This window comes from Mycotypha africana (genome assembly GCF_025528875.1).
Source record: "Mycotypha africana strain NRRL 2978 chromosome Unknown BDF20scaffold_1, whole genome shotgun sequence".
In the NCBI taxonomy this organism is placed as follows: Eukaryota; Fungi; Mucoromycota; class Mucoromycetes; order Mucorales; family Mycotyphaceae; genus Mycotypha; species Mycotypha africana.
In genome coordinates, this window is record NW_026515725.1 from 3344307 (window position 1) to 3362484 (window position 18178).

The 18178-nt window shown below is 38.6% G+C and overlaps 6 protein-coding genes across 6 annotated transcripts; 3 read left to right on the forward strand and 3 right to left on the reverse strand.

The window, feature by feature from the left end:
• Positions 1 to 77: 77 nt before the first annotated feature.
• BDF20DRAFT_847786 (kinase-like domain-containing protein) lies at positions 78 to 2418 on the reverse strand. Its single transcript, XM_053079823.1, has 2 exons — positions 2014 to 2418; positions 78 to 1946 (listed from the first exon to the last, which is right to left on the reverse strand). The coding sequence occupies exons 1-2, from the start codon at positions 2206 to 2208 to the stop codon at positions 297 to 299; spliced, it is 1845 nt and encodes a 614-aa protein (XP_052941275.1). The 5' UTR covers positions 2209 to 2418; the 3' UTR covers positions 78 to 296.
• An 838-nt stretch (positions 2419 to 3256) lies between these two features.
• On the forward strand, positions 3257 to 4869 carry BDF20DRAFT_812536 (cell differentiation family, Rcd1-like-domain-containing protein; the record flags this gene model as incomplete). Its single annotated transcript, XM_053076796.1, has 6 exons — positions 3257 to 3800; positions 3878 to 4033; positions 4112 to 4218; positions 4291 to 4434; positions 4506 to 4648; positions 4734 to 4869. 6 exons carry the CDS (start codon positions 3257 to 3259, stop codon positions 4867 to 4869), a joined length of 1230 nt encoding a protein of 409 aa, XP_052941276.1.
• Positions 4870 to 6313: 1444 nt separating this feature from the next.
• On the forward strand, positions 6314 to 7959 carry BDF20DRAFT_847792 (Cys/Met metabolism PLP-dependent enzyme-domain-containing protein). The gene is made up of 2 exons (XM_053079824.1): positions 6314 to 6567; positions 6709 to 7959. Exons 1-2 carry the CDS (start codon positions 6436 to 6438, stop codon positions 7732 to 7734), a joined length of 1158 nt encoding a protein of 385 aa, XP_052941277.1. The 5' UTR covers positions 6314 to 6435; the 3' UTR covers positions 7735 to 7959.
• Positions 7960 to 8191: 232 nt separating this feature from the next.
• On the reverse strand, positions 8192 to 9043 carry BDF20DRAFT_904362 (anticodon-binding protein; the record flags this gene model as incomplete). Its single annotated transcript, XM_053083022.1, has 3 exons — positions 8192 to 8533; positions 8629 to 8711; positions 8773 to 9043. 3 exons carry the CDS (start codon positions 9041 to 9043, stop codon positions 8192 to 8194), a joined length of 696 nt encoding a protein of 231 aa, XP_052941278.1.
• Positions 9044 to 9601: 558 nt separating this feature from the next.
• Positions 9602 to 12450, reverse strand: BDF20DRAFT_968481 (SPX domain-containing protein). The gene is made up of 2 exons (XM_053084997.1): positions 12301 to 12450; positions 9602 to 12198 (listed from the first exon to the last, which is right to left on the reverse strand). The coding sequence occupies exons 1-2, from the start codon at positions 12360 to 12362 to the stop codon at positions 9882 to 9884; spliced, it is 2379 nt and encodes a 792-aa protein (XP_052941279.1). The 5' UTR covers positions 12363 to 12450; the 3' UTR covers positions 9602 to 9881.
• A 3201-nt stretch (positions 12451 to 15651) lies between these two features.
• On the forward strand, positions 15652 to 18153 carry BDF20DRAFT_811169 (SNF2 family N-terminal domain-containing protein; the record flags this gene model as incomplete). The annotated part of the gene is made up of 4 exons (XM_053076663.1): positions 15652 to 17283; positions 17368 to 17678; positions 17758 to 17825; positions 17927 to 18153. The coding sequence occupies 4 exons, from the start codon at positions 15652 to 15654 to the stop codon at positions 18151 to 18153; spliced, it is 2238 nt and encodes a 745-aa protein (XP_052941280.1).
• Positions 18154 to 18178: the final 25 nt, after the last annotated feature.

Genomic DNA, 18178 nt, shown 5'->3' on the forward strand with positions numbered 1-18178 from the left:
TAGTTTGCTAATGAAGGATATATTATATGAAGGAGAACCAGAAGTTACTGCTCAGTTGAATTAAAAGCAGTAAGTTCTGGCTATTTCAACTTCCACCGTTAAACTGAATTTCAATCCGAAAAGCAGTCCGTTTTAAAAGCCACGAATTAAGGGGAATCTAGAAGAGGTGTTTTATTTGCATTGAAGGCATTTCATGCTTTGATAGTTGCAGTGTATAAAAAATATAGTTAAAAATACAATGGAAAGGCAAAGATATACAATGAATGATCTATGATACTACGCTACCATTCCAAAATCTATAAAAATTGTTCTTGTTCATCAACAGGTGTACTTGTTCCTATTGAGGTTGTTCTTGATCGTTGTTGATGCTGTGACTTTTTACTGCACATTCCATACAACATATTTTTCAGGGCACGTAGAGCGAACACAGTGAGACCAATGCCAGCCCAATCTTCATCATGTAGGTCTCTGAGGTCACCTACTGTCATAATATCTTGATTCTGTAATTTTCTGACCCATTCAATTGCTTTGTCTTTGTTGCGACCTGCGGCTGCAGCAGTTTCCAATACGAACGTTTCTATACTGGTTTCGTTGGAGTATTCTGGTGTATCCAAAGAAGCAGTTGATGCAGAAGAAGAGGATATGGAAGAAGACGACGCAGTGGATGATACGGTATTTGAGTCTTCTTGTTGTAATAATTGTGTTGAAGGGTAATGGTAAGCTTGTTGTTGTTGTGAATGATGATGATTGTATTGTAGATCAGTAGGGGATGACGAAGTAATTGTAGGAGTAGTTGCGGAAGAGCCTGAAGAAGAGAACCTAAACTGTTCTATAGCAAGAATGGTGTCTTTATATTTTTGTTCAGCAAACTGAATCCTTTGACTGTAGTTGTCACATTTGCTTTCCATATCCATAATTTTAGTCATTGTTGCCTTTAGTTCTGATTTTGCACGTTCCAGTTCGGACCGAATATCATTCTCTCTCCTCCATACCAAACGTTCATTCTCTAAGAGGAGTTTATTGCTGTCATCGTCGTCGCTTTGAGCCGAGAGTTGCTGTTTATTCAAATCACGTAATAGTCTGTTTATATCACCTGTAATTAATTGTTGGTATCTCTCAGGTAATACTTGCTCTTCAATCATTTCTGCTACAACCTCTTCAGCTGTGTCAGTGTCCGCATTGAACTCAAATTTGACAGACAGTTTATCCATGCCCTTAAATACAACCTGTAATGTGAGTTGTTTCATAGCGACATCTGTTGCGAGTACAACTACCTCCGGTTCTACGGCTAAAAATGAATGCTCTAGAATATCTTGCGCAGATGGACGTTCATGCTCTGGTGCAAGGCAGCTATTGATCAAAGCCAAGACTTCAGGATCCTGTACTCTGGATAGGCACTTCGGTCGGATGGTTTGAGTGACCTTCTTATATACTTGAGCTGCATTGGTGCATTCATTATAAGGATATTCACCAGTTACCATTTCCAACAAACACATACCGAAAGCATAGATATCGACCTTTTCACTGTAGCCTTTTTCCTCGTACATTTCTGGAGCCATAAACTCAGGTGTACCGATAACTGTATATTTCTTATCAATTTTCATTTCTGCTGTACCCATATCACCGATTTTGATTTCTCCATGTGCGCCATTGATAAAGATGTTATCACATTTGATATCACGATGAATGATGGTGGGTTGGTGGCCGTGTAAATAAACGAGCCCTTTTAAAATTTGACGACACCATCTTTTGACAATCTTCATATTGGGTAAGGGTGTCAGTTTGCGTATATATTCACGAAGCGTACCTGACGTCATGAGTTCAGTAATAAAGACGAATTCTGTATCGTTATACCAAGCGTCATGAAATGTGATAATGTTAGGGTGTCGAACAGACTTGAGAATTTCAATTTCATGGGCAAAAGCTTTCACTTCTTGCCTAGTGACCTATCAACGTCGAATTTTTTTTTTCAATAAACACCGTCATTTTCCGCAATAAAACTTTAACTCTAACCTGTATCACATTCCAAGCTACTTCATATCCTTCTTCTCTATCAATGGCTTTGTAAACACATTTGAAGGCGCCCTTTCCGAGAAAAGTATTTAACTTAGCATATCTTCCATTATTAGACAGTTCAAGTACTCTTTCGGTATCGAGTTTCTCAATTTCTGTATTGGGATTCATCCAAACACCTCCAAAGGGCTCCATATGAGATTGCTTTTCATATTCAGGGAATTGTGCAGCTAGCTGTCGAACGAGTGATAGAGAACCAGCTGTATCTTGTGCTTGCTCTTCAGTTACTGCAGCAGCGTCCTCGCCTTCTTCTTCTTCTTCTTGTTGTTGTTGTTGTTGTTGCTGTTTAAGCTGTTCTATGCTGTCTTCCGAATCATTGGCTGTATCATAGTTGACGGATGAAGAGACCGTGGTAGTGCTATCAAAGCTATCGTTCGATGCCGTCGGGCTAAAGACGCCAGAATCTACAGTGTCTTCATCCTTGGATTCCGCTAATATAGCTGGTGTATTCATTTCTTTAGGTCACTTAATAGATAGATACTCAAATAGAAAATGGGTGTAGAGTGGATTTGGGATTTGCTGTTAAATGAAATGGTTGTTTTGCTGCTTTCTTCTCTACGTTTAAAATTCAACTTGTATGTGCTTTCTGTAATGATTGGGTCGCAAATGGTCTTCTTAACACAATGGCAAGACCAACATCGTTAAAGCTGAGAGAAATTTAGAGATTTTCTGGGTAGACAAAATAGTGAGTTGCAAAAAAGCTGAACAAAAAGAAAGGGGTTAGGGGAAGGAGAGGGGACAAGCGTCTTTATGATTTATAACTGAATGGTCTTTCTTTAAATAAAGTACACAAGACTGAAAAAGCAGGGAAGAGAGTGGTATCAATCCCCTTCCTTTTTCAAGTGAGAGACAAGTGTAAAAGAGATTTTTTTTTATGAAATGCCTTTTGTCTTTTAAGGATATGAAAAAAAAAGGGGAGGCAAAAAAAAAAAAAAAAAAAAAAAAAAAAATAAGGCTCAGAAATGTAAGACTGGATTTACTAAGTTTGTGTGTTTGCACTTATCAGTCAGCAAGGCTGCATTTCACTTTCCTCTGTGTTTTCTTTATATTTCAATATTGTATTTTCCTATTTATTCTATTATTACTATTGCTATTTTTTTTGAGTTTTTCTTTTCTTTAATAGCCCTTTCTGTTATTTTTTATTCCTTTTTTTTTTTCTTTTTCTTTCAACACTATTACTTCTATGCACCCTAATCTTCACCAGTATTTGCAGCAATCTTCTTTGACGAATGCCGGGACAACAGGAATTGGCGGCGGCGGTGGCAATGCTGCTACTGCTGGTAACCCGTTAACCTCTGCCTTACAGCCCACAACTAATGCTAGCAATAACCTTAACGCGTTATCTCAACATTTTTCGGCAATGAATCGCAATGTCGCAGCGGGTGTATCAAGTGCCGGTGGTGCTGGTGGTTTGAACACAGCTGATCCATTTATGTACGCACAAATGATGAACAACAATCTCGGACCACAAGGCATGCCTATGCCAAGCAACTACCTCATGCAACAACAACAGCAGCATCCTTCTCAAGCACAACAGCAACAACCTTCCCATGTTCAACAACAACAGCAGGACCATCAACAGAAAATGCAACAATTAGATGAAGAGAAAATTTACGGGCTTGTGTTGGATTTATTGAATCCCTCTACCAGAGAACAAGCCTTATTGGATTTAAGTAAAAAAAGAGAACAATATGAAGACTTGGCTCTCGTTTTATGGTACTCCTATGGTAAGTGCTTTGAGACTGCAGTGTTTACAGCATGCAAAGAGGAACATTAACCTTAAAAACTACATTTCTATTGCTAGGCGTCATTCCTGTATTATTGCAAGAAATTGTTACAGTTTATTCCTTACTAACACCTCCCACCTTGAGCGGAGGCGCTTCGAACAGGGTCTGCAATGCACTTGCGCTTCTTCAATGTGTTGCAAATCACAATGAAACCAGAAGTTTATTTCTCCAAGGTAAGAAATATAAGGAAATTCTGTACAAGCTTCGAATAGGGACGTTTTGTGCTAAATTGTCTATTTTGTTATATATAGCGCATATTCCCCTTTATCTTTATCCTTTTTTGAACACAACCAGCAAAACTCGTCCTTTTGAATATTTGAGATTAACGAGCTTGGGCGTTATTGGAGCTTTAGTCAAGGTAAGAACGTAAATTTGACTGAATTTAACGCTTTTGAACCGTAGAACTCATATACCTTTCACTGTGTATCAGAACGATAATCCCGAAGTCATTAGCTTTCTCTTATCCACCGAGATCATTCCACTGTGTCTTCGTATCATGGAAACCGGAAGCGAACTTTCAAAGACAGTTGCTATATTTGTTGTGCAAAAGATTTTGTTAGACGATACTGGCTTGGTAAGTAGAAAATGGGAAATGAAGTAAAAGTTTCGGTTTGCTAATAGCATTTCTGCTATTCTCTCAAACAGTATTACATTTGTCAAACATACGAGCGATTCTATGCTGTAGCTACAGTCTTACACAACATGGTCAATCAGCTCGTCGAAAATCAAGCTATGCGTCTGTTGAAGCATGTCATCCGTTGTTACTTGAGATTGTCAGAAAACCCACGGTAAGAAATAAATGCAGGGTGGAAGAATACACATGAAGAGCGTAGAGTACTTAAAGAAACTTTTCATCATTCCTTATCATATTAGAGCACGTGAAGCTTTACGTCAATGCCTCCCAGAGCCACTTAGAGACACGACTTTTCATCAGATTTTAAAGGATGACCTTGCTACAAAACGTTGTCTTGGTCAACTTTTACTCAACCTATCTGATGGCATGAATTAGAAGGAGGAACCTTACATTAGATACAACACATCAATACCAGCAAACAAAGGCTTTCTAATCAAAATATTTTAGGCATTTCTCTATGCTTAAAAGAAAACATGTAACAACAAGAAAAAACAACAAAAAAAAAAAAAAAGAAAAAAAATCCAGAATATAAAAAAGTGAACACACCAGCAGCTTTCATTTTGAAGCATTACAATATATAAGTTATATTTATTTAATGCTTAAAGAAGAGGTCCTTTTCTCGTTACATTTTACACATGCAATCAACTTATTTAACACCCTTATTTTATTTTATTTTTGGTTTACTGGCTGGGTCCTCTTTTCGTCCCAACCATTATATTTGTAGATGTACAACATTTCCTTTTATTTTTTTATGCACATATTCTTTTCTTTAACCTTTCTACGTCATTATTCCCCCATCCTCACACATCCATATTGATTGTTACCAGCATTTTATACAACAAAAATGATGTAAAAAGTAAAGGAAAAGGAGATAGAATAATAAATATATCTAGTTTCCTAATGCAATTACTCAATGTATGCCTGTTCGATGCAGTATCTTGCGAACTGGTTAAACGCGCATGTGTCGGTAGCATTCATGTAACTCAGGCAAGGGTGATAGTCGTGCAAAATTCTGCAGCTGTGACGTGCGTAGTAGTCGCTGTAAACGATCAAGCGGACAAGCTGGGTCAGGAAGTTAGATCAAAATTACTATGAAGCAGCGAATTCTGAAAATGTAGCGTCTTTATTCGAAACCGTACAAACATTCATAGAAAAGCACAACCACATTGTTCTGCCTCGTATAGTGCTAATGTTGGTTAAATTATAGCCACTATTTTTTATATACTAACGAATAGCTTGGATTTGTTTATCTGAAACCAAACAAGTAAAGTCCTAACGTATTCGATCTGCTAGAACCATAAACCGAATTGTTTGATCTGATTTGATCTGCTGACTATCTACAAGGCAGCATTGTTTGCAAAAAAGTCGCTCATAACGAAAGCTCAAGGTTACTAACTCCTCGCCCTTAATGCACTTAAGCGCAACGTTCTGCGTGGTGGCTATCAACGAACAGTCGTAGCACAGAATGCTCAGTTTTTCCCAGGGTACTATGATGTATCACCTCTGTATTTTCGTTTTAATCGCACTTTTGCATGTTTGCATCTTGTTAAAAAACTGTCTGATTTCTAAGCAAAAAACTAAAACTTCCTCCACACTCATCAAACCAAAAGATTTGCTCTTTTTAATTTCTACTTTAATTCGCCGGCAGGAACCTACAAGTAGTGCAGTTTCAATAATGTCGCCATCTTCCACCAATCGTGATACTCTAAACCAAATAAATTGCGTGCTGGTGTATCGGAATTTGTCAGGAAAACAGGCTTTTTTTTAGGTTTTTTTTTTTTTTTTTTTTTTTTTTTTTGAACTCTTGACAGCTGGTTGTGCAGCTCACCCGTCACAAAGCGGATTTTAGCTATAAAATGAAAAAAAAAACTTTTTTTATCTTGATTGTTTCTTTTTAATAAAAGCTTCAACCCTTCTATATACTAACTAGCTATACAGACAATGACTGTTACATCAGGATTCGGTACTCGTGCTGTGCACGCTGCTCAAAGACCTGATCCTACAACTGGTGCTGTTATTCCTGCCCTCTCTCTTTCTACTACATACAAGCAGTCTGCAGCTGGTGTTCATACAGTAAGTATCTGTTGCAATCTAAGGGTTCCTAGGGATGAGGAACATGAGTGCAGAAGCGTTTTGAAGATTATTCTGGATGTCTTGCATCCAAGGGGTATAGCTTCGACCGATACTAACTGTATAACTTGTGTTTCAATTCAGGGCTTCGAATATTCTCGATCTGGCAATCCCAACCGTAATAACTTTGAAGAAGCCATTGCTGCCCTTGAAGGCGGCAAATATGGTCTTGCTTTTGCTTCTGGTTCTGCTACGACTGCTACTATTGTCAACTCTTTAGAAAGCGGTTCTCACTTGATTTCTGTCAATGATGTTTACGGTGGTACCTACCGTTATTTCACCAAAGTTGCTGTCAACCTTGGCATCGAAACCACTTTTGTCAACTTGAGCGAACCCGCTAATATTGAAGCTTACTTCAAGCCAAATACCAAGCTCGTTTGGCTTGAAACTCCCACCAATCCCACACTTCGTGTCATTGATATTCAAGCCATTGCTGAACGTGCTCATGCTCACGGTGCTACCTTGGTTGTCGATAACACTTTCATGTCCCCTTATTTCCAAAACCCTCTTGCTTTAGGCGCTGATATTGTCGTCCACTCTGTTACCAAGTATATTAACGGTCACTCTGATGTTGTCATGGGCGTTGCTGTCACTTCCAACGAAGATTGGCACAAGAAGTTGGCCTTTATGCAAAACTCTCTTGGTGCTGTTCCTTCCGCTTTCGACTGTTTCATGGCTCGTCGTGGTCTCATGACTCTCGAAGTCCGTATGCAACGTCATGCTGAAAATGCTCAAGCTGTTGCTGAAGCTTTGCAAGAGAACGAACACATTGAAGAAGTCATTTACCCTGGTCTTACCTCCCATCCCAACCATGAATTGGCCAAGAGACAACAAAGAGGCTTTGGTGGTATGATCTCTTTCCGTCTTAAGGGTACTTTGGATAACGTTAACAAGTTTTTGAGCCGTCTGGAACATATTACTTTGGCAGAATCCTTGGGTGGTGTTGAATCTTTGGTTGAAGTTCCCGCTATCATGACTCATGGTTCTGTTAGCCCTGAAGATCGTGCTGCTTTAGGTATCACTGATACTTTGGTTCGTATGTCCATTGGTATCGAAAACAAGGAAGATTTGATTGCCGATATTCAACAAGCCTTAAAGGGCGCCTTCTAGTTTATACGCATATTCATCGTTTATCTTCATGACTACTACCTTCTATTTTTTTTCCATTTTCCCTATTTATATTCATATTATTATTAATCATACGGTTTGATTTACCCTTTACTTGTTAATCATGTAAAACCTCTCACAACCCAGCCTCATTTTATTCTATTTTGCTTTTGAAATTTTGTATGTAGACTTTTTTTTTTTTGTAATAGACTTTATTAAAGCAAAATATGTCCAAAGGATTTTGTAACTGTCTTGTGTTCTAAATGGTTCGTTTTTTTCCTGGTTTCTACACAAAAAAAGATCGATGGCATTTTAAAAAAAGTATATTTTTGAGGAGATATATAAGTAAAGAGAAAGCTGTATAGAATAGATGCATAATGACTGCTACGGTGAGTGGATGATGATGCCTTCAAAATACAAAAAAAATAGCTGAAAGAATGAATGAAAGGATAATAAATATTTACAAAAAGAATCTTTTACGACTTGTTTCCATCTCGGGTTTAAAGATCCATTCATATTCACCATCACGCTGGTAAACACCTTTCTGCAACCAACGCAGTTTCAAAGTGAACTTGGGTCCCAACTCTTGCAGCCCCACTTTCTCTGTATCCTTAAAAACATAACGGTGTCGTCGCACAAAGATGAAATCACGCTGATTGTGAAAAGTGATGACTTGTCTACCTTGGAACTCTGGCACTTGAGGTACCAACGCTTGGAACATACGACCGACAGTGTGGCCTAATCTCGTATTAAAGTTGTTGAGAATTAATTCTGGATTATGTGCTGTAACACGGCCATGATTCTATAAGGGGTACGTCAATCAATGTGTGTCAGTCTACTGCAACAATTGCCGTTCCAAAAAAGAAAAAAAAAAAACTTCCAGAGTGATCTACTTACAGAAATCTTCTTGGACGGTACAAAGCTCGATAACTTGAAATACGCAGAGGGTCCATCTGGCAAGTGTATTAAAGTGATGGCATCTAAACGGACAGAGGATGAATGAGCTAATAGTTCAGCTGTTCACAAATCAACGGTACTCACTCGGAACTTTGCGATCCTCGTTCACGATCAGTAGATCTGTAAATTCCTTCTCCTTTGCGATTTTGATCACTTGTCTCAACTCATGCTTGGCTCCACGTTTGGCAAATTGTGCATTGGGAAACATGGATACCAATTCCGCACAGAAATCGTAACAGTTAGGGGAAGGATTTTTGCTAGAGGTGATTAGTATCTTTGGTGTCTCTCCACTGAAATATTTGAGAAATTCATCCATGGTTTCGTCTTCAGCGACTTCATCGTCTTGCTCAACCATAGTTTCATCTGCTTCTCTTGTATTGTCTAATGTTTTTGGCACATTTTTCTCTAGTCGTTTCTAAACACGAGTGAGTGAATAGAAGACCATGTCACTTTTGTGAGTGCGAAGAATGGTTTTGCAAGGTCATAAAGAATTAGCAAATAGATCTACCTTTTTCAATTCAGGATCTTTCTCTTCTGCTTTGGCTTGCGCTTTTCGCTTGGCTGATTTAGCCTTTTGCTTCTCTAACTTTAACTTTTGATAAAGTTTTGTCCTTTTATCTTTATTTTTTAGTTCTGAAGGCTGTATTGCTGGAGTTCCCATCGTCGTTATTTGGGCTAATGTCGCTGGAAGTTGAAAGCTGACCTTTTGAGAAAAGTTTTGATAGCTTTGTTCTTTCTTTTTTTTTCTATCACAGCTGCAAAAAAAAAATTTTACAGTCACTGCCTCCACATTTTTCGCAGCACTGTCTGATAGAGCAAGCCATGCAGTGGACTAAAATAGGACCAAGTAAGAGAGTGTTCCAACGTTACCATTTTCAAAGGAGAGAAAAAAAATGAATTAGTTGCTTGAGTCATGAGGTTTAGATAGTAATGAAAATAAAAACAAAAAACAAATTAATTTATTTGAAGCAAATAAAAACGATTATACAAATGAAATTACAATAGGTATGGGACAGGTTGCTTATAAGCATGAATAAAATTGCAAAAAGTAAGCTAAAGATGGATGGAATATGGCGCAGATGACGAAGGTGAATGATAGGGTGAGTGTGTTTTGTATATACATAGATAAAAGCGTGTAATATAAAAATGTGAAGAGAGAAAAGAAAAATTTCAAGTACAGGGGATATTTGTCGTTAATAACCAATGGCTGCCATAATACCGTAACCAAGAGTAAAGATCAAGATAGTATTGAAGACACTAGTAGGAATACCGGTAATGATGAAATCTTTACCAGAAAGATAAGGTTTACCAGCTGGATCTTCCAGCATAATAGCTGACATGTTAGGGAAACCAGACACAGGGAGACCCATACCAGCAGAACATGCCAAACCAGCACCCATTACCAACAAGTTGGGATGGGGAATGGGCAAGTTTTCACCGACTTCTTTGACAATCGGAACAATAATCAAAGCGGCAACGGTATGCGAAACGAAGGTGGCGAAAACCAAAATAAGGAAACAAAAGATGGCCAAAATGGCAATAAGCGGCAAATGGGAAATACCGTCCTTGAGACGAATGGCAATATCTTGCAATAAGCCGGAGGAAGTGACAGCGTTACCAAGAGCCATACCGCCCTGTGCAAGGACAACAACGGACCACAAAAAGTTGTTGAGATCTTCCTTACCCAAAATACCAGTACCGAAGAAAACAAAGAGAGGGATGGCGGCAATGACGCCGGTATCACCCAGAGCATATTCCAGATTACTTTCAACGCACCAGAGAATGATAGTGGCAATACAGACCAAAACGATGAAAATTTGGGAGAGAGTGATCTTTCCTTTGGTAGGTTTGATCTTGTTCAAATGAGGAGTGTCTCTAGCAGGTTTGTAGACAGCTAATAAGAGACCCCAACAGACAAAGACAGTTATAATAGCCACAGGTAAAGCAACAGCGAACCAAAGACCCCATCCTGGATTAGGATCCATATACTGAAGGGTAACAATGTTTTGAGGAGAGGAGATAGGAGATGTCATACCACCAATACAACTGGACAAAGCAATACCAAGAATCAAGCAAGGACCGACGCGGGACTTATCGGGGAGTGTACGAAGAATAGGATCAATCAACGAGAAACAAAGCACAGGGGTAGCCACATTGGAGATGAACATACTGAGAACACCAGAGACCAACATGATAGCTAACAAAACCCACATAGGACGCGTACCAGCACGACTCAATACATGTGAAGCGAAAGCTTTCGCAATACCGTACTTTGAAAGTGCAGCAGCAAGCGCAAAGCCACCCAGCAGCATCATAATCGTACCACTGAACATAGAAGAGAAGGTAGCCTTAGCAGCTGCTTTAGCAGCCATGACAGAGCCGTCAGGGTTACGCATGATACCCATAGGTACAATCATGAAGGGGATAAGACAAGAGGTAGCGTAAAGAGGAATAGCTTCGGTAGCCCACATGATGGCAGAGAAAATGAGAAGAGCAAAACAATAATTTTCTTGACGACTACCGAAACAATCGACACAGAGCAAGATGATGAGAACAATAATCGATAGTGCAATACAGAATATTTGACGCAGAGAGCTTGCTGCGACTCGATAGTTGGTAAATGGAATCTTGTATGATTTGACGACCTTGGGTTCAACTAACTTGGTATCTTGAGTTTTGCGTTCATGACGGACCATATCCTTCCAAACGGTGTTACGTTCAAAGGTAACTTGATCGCGTAGATGAGTCTTCATTTGACGAAGAGCGAGAGTGCGGTTTCCATTACAGAAGGTATTCGCAAAGATAGTCTCTACACGATTAAGTTGACTCTTGAGAACATTTTGTGTTTCAGGACTGAAAGGCCTACTATCCATGACCATTTTGTTGATATATTGGCTTTTGAGATTGCCTTCGAGCACCTTGTCGTGTTTCTTCAAGATTTTTTCGAATGCTGTACGGTTGAGATCAACATAGGATTCGAGTTCTGATAACGAAATATAGAGCAAGATAAGTTGAGATCTTAAATCAGACAAACGTTCAACTAATAAGCCTTCCTCATCTTGATCAATAGATAAACGCGATTCAAAGGACTGTCGGGAGCCGATACGAGAAATACGGGAGGCTCTAGAGCCTCGACGTCTATGCGAGTCAAATTTGGGATAATCATTCTTGTCGATGGGTGCAATTGAGTTAGGATGCTCAAATGTGGAGTCCAGGTTTTCAAGAGGTGATAAATGATTTTTGCCGTCAGAATAATCAATGTTGCCGTTGTAATAGCCACTGCCTTGGACTTCAGTCTCTAATTCATCAAGTGTGCTGTAGAGTTCACTTTCTTTTTCTGTATAAAATTCAACGACTTTATCAAGTTGAGCGTCGAGAGCTGATAAAAACTTTGCTTCACCCTCAGTTTGAAGATCAACAGCCTTTTCAGGATCACCAAAATGTTGAGCGTTAAGATAGTCGACACGTTCTTTTTCTAACTGAAAGATAAGTTTTTTTAAAGATTCATAGCTAAGAAAAAACAAGGCGTGTGTGAGTACAATATGAATAGATTTGACAGTTCAAAAAAGGAAAATAAGAAATACAAAAAAAAAAAAAGTCGATGTTACTCACTTAACGTAATTGTCAATCCAATCTGGCACTGCGTTTAACTGCAATGTCTGTGAGAACCTCATTACGCTTTAATAGAAAGCAGACAATAAAAAAAAAGAGATATTTGGAAGAGGTTGGTTTACAGTGAGAGGGGTCTATCAAAGTTTTTTTTTGGGTCTTAAAAAAAAGTATTTCTTTTTTGTTTGGTAAGGCTGATTATATATGAAAGATCGGCGTGTAAAGTCTTTAACCGGAGATAGGTTTTATCATCAAAATTTATTGCACCCAATTATAGAGCTGATTGGGTGTCTCCGGGGGTGGAGTTAACAGCTCACACGACCTCACATGTAGCGAATAGAAAGACAGCAGACCCTAAAATAGATACTAAAATAGCAAAGTTTTGCAAATTATTGGTTGGCAGGCAGGCAAACAGGCAAGCTGTCTTAGCAAAGCCTCCATATTACTCTATTCTTATCTAATGTACTACACAAAAAGCATAAATCTTTCTTACTTTTCTTTTTATGGTGAATAAGCGGCGCTGATTTGCGTGCTATTCTGGTCTCTTTATTCTTTTGCTTAGAAATTTGTAGGCATTTTTGATCAACCGAACAAAATCTTCAAGTTTGAACTTCCATGGTTTCAATTTATATTGCTACTCTACAGCCAATGATATACTACACGTGAAAAAGTTCGTCGAAATGTACGTTGAAGAGCCCCTCCCCGCACTTTTCCTTATTAAACCACTTTATTTGTCTTTTTCTATAAGCTTTAAGAAATGCACAAGTGAAACGATATATTCATATGACTGTTATAAGTCAAGAAAAAAATTGATTACGCTACTTTTCGGCCAGACACGACTTTATCTTTCTTGCCAACACAATAGGCCATACTTTTTCATTTTGACCTCTTTATTCAGCGTGTATAAATTTAGAAATCAAATTTTAAAACATCGTTAAATTTATAAAACCAATGAGGTGGCGCCTTACATTCCGGGGTGGAAGAGATCTTTTACCGAAAGGCTGCGGTTGATTCGATCTTGATAGGATTTAAATCAAAACAAAAAAAAAAAAATTGATTAGTAAAGTACTAAATACGAATTTCATTTTCCTTTGTTTCAAGTAGCTTTCTCTGTCAATAATGAATAACGTTTTTTACATATGCTTTGAAAGAGATGCACAGGGATATCAACGTTTAATAAACATCTCCATTATTTGAGGATGAAACCACGTGTAAACATGCTTTGAATAGGCATATCAATACAAGCCTTCCAAAATGAAATAGACTGTGTATATTTGCATCTAGACGCGCGCGCTTCCAGTTGGTTTTAGTGCTTGTAGAAAAAGGAACTTGCTGCATGAACAGTTAACTAGCAAAGATCTGGTGCGCCCGTATAGTGAATACAAGCTTATTATGGCAAACGAGAATAGAACGAATAAACAACGCCAATAAGACTATCTTTTATGATTTTTGTTTGTTTGTATAGTGCTCATCACTGCTTTTTTTTTTATACAGATTCCAGCAGATTAAAAATAAAAGATATATTTAAATGCTTGGTAACAAGAATTTAAAAATAACTTGATCTAAAAAGGTACTGTACTTTTCAAACAAAATAGACTCTGCTTAGTTCGTTGTTTGTAGAAACGGTTTCATGTTATCAAGTGCTTGCTGATGAAAATAGAAGCAGCACTGCATTCTATGGTAAATAAACTATTGAACTGCGTCCAATGATAAGCTTGCATTTGTATCATTGGACTTTTCAGCTACACATTTGCTTAACAATAAAATAGTGGCTAATATAGGAGATCTCTAGAATGAAGCTGTGAGACAATCTAGGGCCTTCTGGTCAAACCGAGAAAAGAAAGGTCATGTGATGTATACTATATACTTTGTGACTCCCTTTTTCAAATGCTTTGACGCGTATTTTGAGATGACAAAGAACTAGCTGTCTACTCAAGTGTCGAGCTTCAGACTAATACACTTTCTTATATGTTTGTTGTCGCAACGGTAATTTTGAAACAAACAGATAAAGAGGGAAAATCAAATACCATTCAAATGATTTTCTATGCATTCACCGCTCCTGTAAATCAAAGGTAGCAAAAATAAACACGAAATCTACTGTTGCCATACCTTTTGTAAAAGATTTGAAATAGCCAAAATGAGCAAACTTACTCATTATAATAAACGGAACTTACGCGTCAGGTACGCACCGGATACACAAACACGATCATTAGAAAGTAATCACTGTTGAGTGACATTGAAACCCTTGATATAACACATGCCTTTGTGACATACTACTAAAATGTAGGTTTCTTTGATGAATATTTTTCTTTTCTGTTTTCCTATGAAAATAAGCGCCAGTCGCCAATTTCATGCAGATTTCGCTTTTATGTTTCGAAATAATTACAAACGGGGAAATAAAATTTTTTCCTCTTTCTTAACCAACAGATCAGAATCGCCTCAATTTTAGATCAGCCTCATCGCAATCTTTGTTCGACCATGTCATCTACTTCTTCCAGTCAGAACGGAACCATAAGTTCATTTTTTAAACCGGTAAAGAAGATGGATGAGAGTGACTCGAGTCCGAAAGTCGTCGTCAAGAAGACATTGAAGAGCAGCAACCTACCTACCTTGACTTCAAAGTCGTTTGTTTTCAATCTTACTAAACAAGGAAGAAGTAGCAGTAGCAGTACCACGTACAGCAGAAGCAGCAGCAGCAGCAGCAGCCGTATCTCTCTTTCAAGGACGAACAGCGGTTATGGTAGTAGTACTGAAAACCTGGCAGAACATTTATCAAGGTTTCGATTCGCTTCACCTGAACAAAAACCACTCATCGATCTGACAACACCTACCCGACGATTAACACAACGACGATCGCTCTCCGACGAGGACAATTCAGAGGAAAGCGATCAAGAGGAAGACGCTGTAACTTATAAACGTAAGCTGCGTCAAAGAAAACCAGCAAAAAGGATAAATACGTACATCTTCTCTTCGGACGAGGAAGAAGAGGCGGAGGAATCGGAAAATGACACTGAAGGAAATCAGAAGGAAAATTCAAATACAGATACCACAAATGCATCAGCGACGAGAGTAAATGTAAGAAAGCGTAGAATACTGGATTCAGATGAAGAGGACGATGTGATAGAGGATGACGCTGTGGACGACGCTTATGTCGATCAAAATAAGAAAATAGACGTATCTTTGATTGACGCAGCTGAGAAGGCAAATATCGAACGTGTCCAACGAATTCATCCAGACAAAACGCTGGAGCAAATAAGAGACGCCGTGCGTCATGCCGGCAGTGTTGTGGGCGCTTGTCGACTGTTAATGCGCGAAAATGTTGTGATCCCTAAGGCAGCAAAACGACCTCGCCTGATGGACGAGGAAGAATTACAAGAAAAACAACGTCAAAGGCTTTCTGAAATTCAACGCGAGCGTCTTGTCCTCAGGTACTTCAACACGTGTACACCAAAAGATCTGCAGGAAATCACCGGTTGTAAAGAGGACGTTGCCAAATTGGTTGTGAACGAACTAAGGCCATTTCCCGATCTTGATGATTTGGAAGAAAAATTAAAGCAAACCAAAGGTGCCGGTGTCCGCTTTATCAACATATGTCGAGAAATGATGGAAGGCTATACAGCTGTAGATGAGATTATCGAAAGTATAGAGAATTTGGGAACAGAACTACGGGATATTTTCAGCATTTGGGAACGCCTAGGCTCACACAAATCTATCTCCAATCGAGCAAGTTCTCCAACTGATAAGGATGAAGATGATCAACCAGGAATGAACATGACTAGTATCGACGCTGATGTGGAAAAGTATAAATCAAATCCGAAGTATAAAGATGCCTTGCAAGGTTATCTCACAGCACAGCCAAAATGTGTCAATTCAGAATTCACTTTGAAAGATTATCAAATACTCGGCATCAATTGGATGCTACTTCTATACCGCAAAGGTATATCAGGTATTTTGGCCGACGAAATGGGTTTGGGCAAAACGGCTCAGGTTATCACTTTTCTTGGTCGCTTGTACGAACTCGGTGACTATGGACCTCATTTAATTGTTGTACCTTCATCCACCATTGAGAATTGGGCGCGCGAATTTGAACGCTTCGTACCTACCTTGGAAATTCGCCTTTATCATGGTAGCCAGCAATCCCGCGCTGAACTACGTGATGAGTTGAGATATGAGAATAAACAGAAAGAGTTTCAAGTGATTCTGACCACTTACCAATTAGCCTCTGGTCATGCTGACGACAGGAATTTCCTCAGAAAGTTACGGTGCCGCTCCATGATTCTCGATGAAGGGCATATGGTCAAAAACTGTAATAGTGCACGTTACAAATCCTTAATGTCTATCAAGGCTCCTTTTCGTCTGTTGTTAACCGGCACACCTTTGCAAAATAATCTTCAAGAGCTTGTCTCTTTGTTGACTTTCATCATGCCAGAAACCTTCTCTAACTTTGAAGAAGAACTCCGCTCGATCTTCAAAATTAGAAAAGCTAGCGCAAAAGAAGAATCAACAAAGAGCAGCACGAATGCAGAGACCTCGGTCCAATTGCTATCCAAAGAAAGGATTTCACGTGCTAAACGTATGATGACACCTTTTGTACTTCGTCGGAAAAAGGAGGATGTGCTCAAGGATCTGCCGAAGAAGCATCAACTTATCGAATACTGTGAAATGACGCCATCGCAAAATACAGTCTACTCAGAAATATTATTAAGGAACAAGGCCAATTACGAAAAAACGGCGGAAGAGTTAGAGAAAGATACAAAAGCAAAATCAAGTGATTTTGAGACTATGTCAAATGTTGTAATGCATTTACGAAAGGCAGCAGATCATCCGTTATTGTTTAGGAACCATTATACAGATAATCTACTGAGGAAAATGGCTAAAGAGCTCAAAAGCGATGTAAAATATTGGGATTCTGACGAAGATCTAATTTACGAAGATATGACTATTATGACTGATTTTGAGTTGCACAACCTATGTTTAGAGGAAAAGGTAAACAAATACAGAGCCGATCTGCAGGATGTTATCTGTTGACTGATTTTTGATGTATATGATATATATATATATATATGATAGAAAATCAAGCGCTATATGCTACAGAATGAAGAATGGATGGATTCAGGCAAAGTGAAGAAGTTGCAAACCCTTTTACCAAAATTCAAAAAAGACGGAAACAAAGTATTGATCTTTAGTCAGTTTACTACCATGCTGAATATTCTTGAAATGTGCTTGAATACAATGGGCACTTCGTACGTGCGATTGGATGGTTCGACGAATGTTATGGAGCGCCAAGCATTGATTGACCAATTCAATAATAGCAAAGATATTGATGTGTTTTTATTGAGTACGAAAGCTGGCGGTTTCGGCATCAACCTTACTTCAGCAAAGTAAGTCTACAACGTCGATGCAGTTAGAGAGGTGTGGGTTGGGGCGGTTTCAGAGCGACTCATTGACTGTTTTCGTTAGCATTGTTATTCTCTATGATCTAGATTTTAATCCGCAAAATGATAAACAGGCTGAAGATCGAGCACACCGTAGGTGTTTAATATGAGTATATTTTCAAGCAAACCACGATGGAGCTAACTGTATTATCTTCTCTTTGTCTGTTCTTTTTCCCTACTCTAAATATTATTAGGCGTTGGCCAAACCAAGGATGTGACAATTTATAAGCTCATAGCCAAAGATTCTATTGAAGAACATATCTTAAGTATGGCTAACCTTAAGTTACGATTGGATAAGAATATTTCGGCTAAAGAAGACGAAGCAATGGACGAGTTTGACGATGAGAATCAGAAAAGGAGTCTTGTTTCTATCATTAAAGATACTTTCAAATCTGCCAATACACGACTCCATACTTTGTAATATTCTTTCCTTCTCCTTTAGCCTT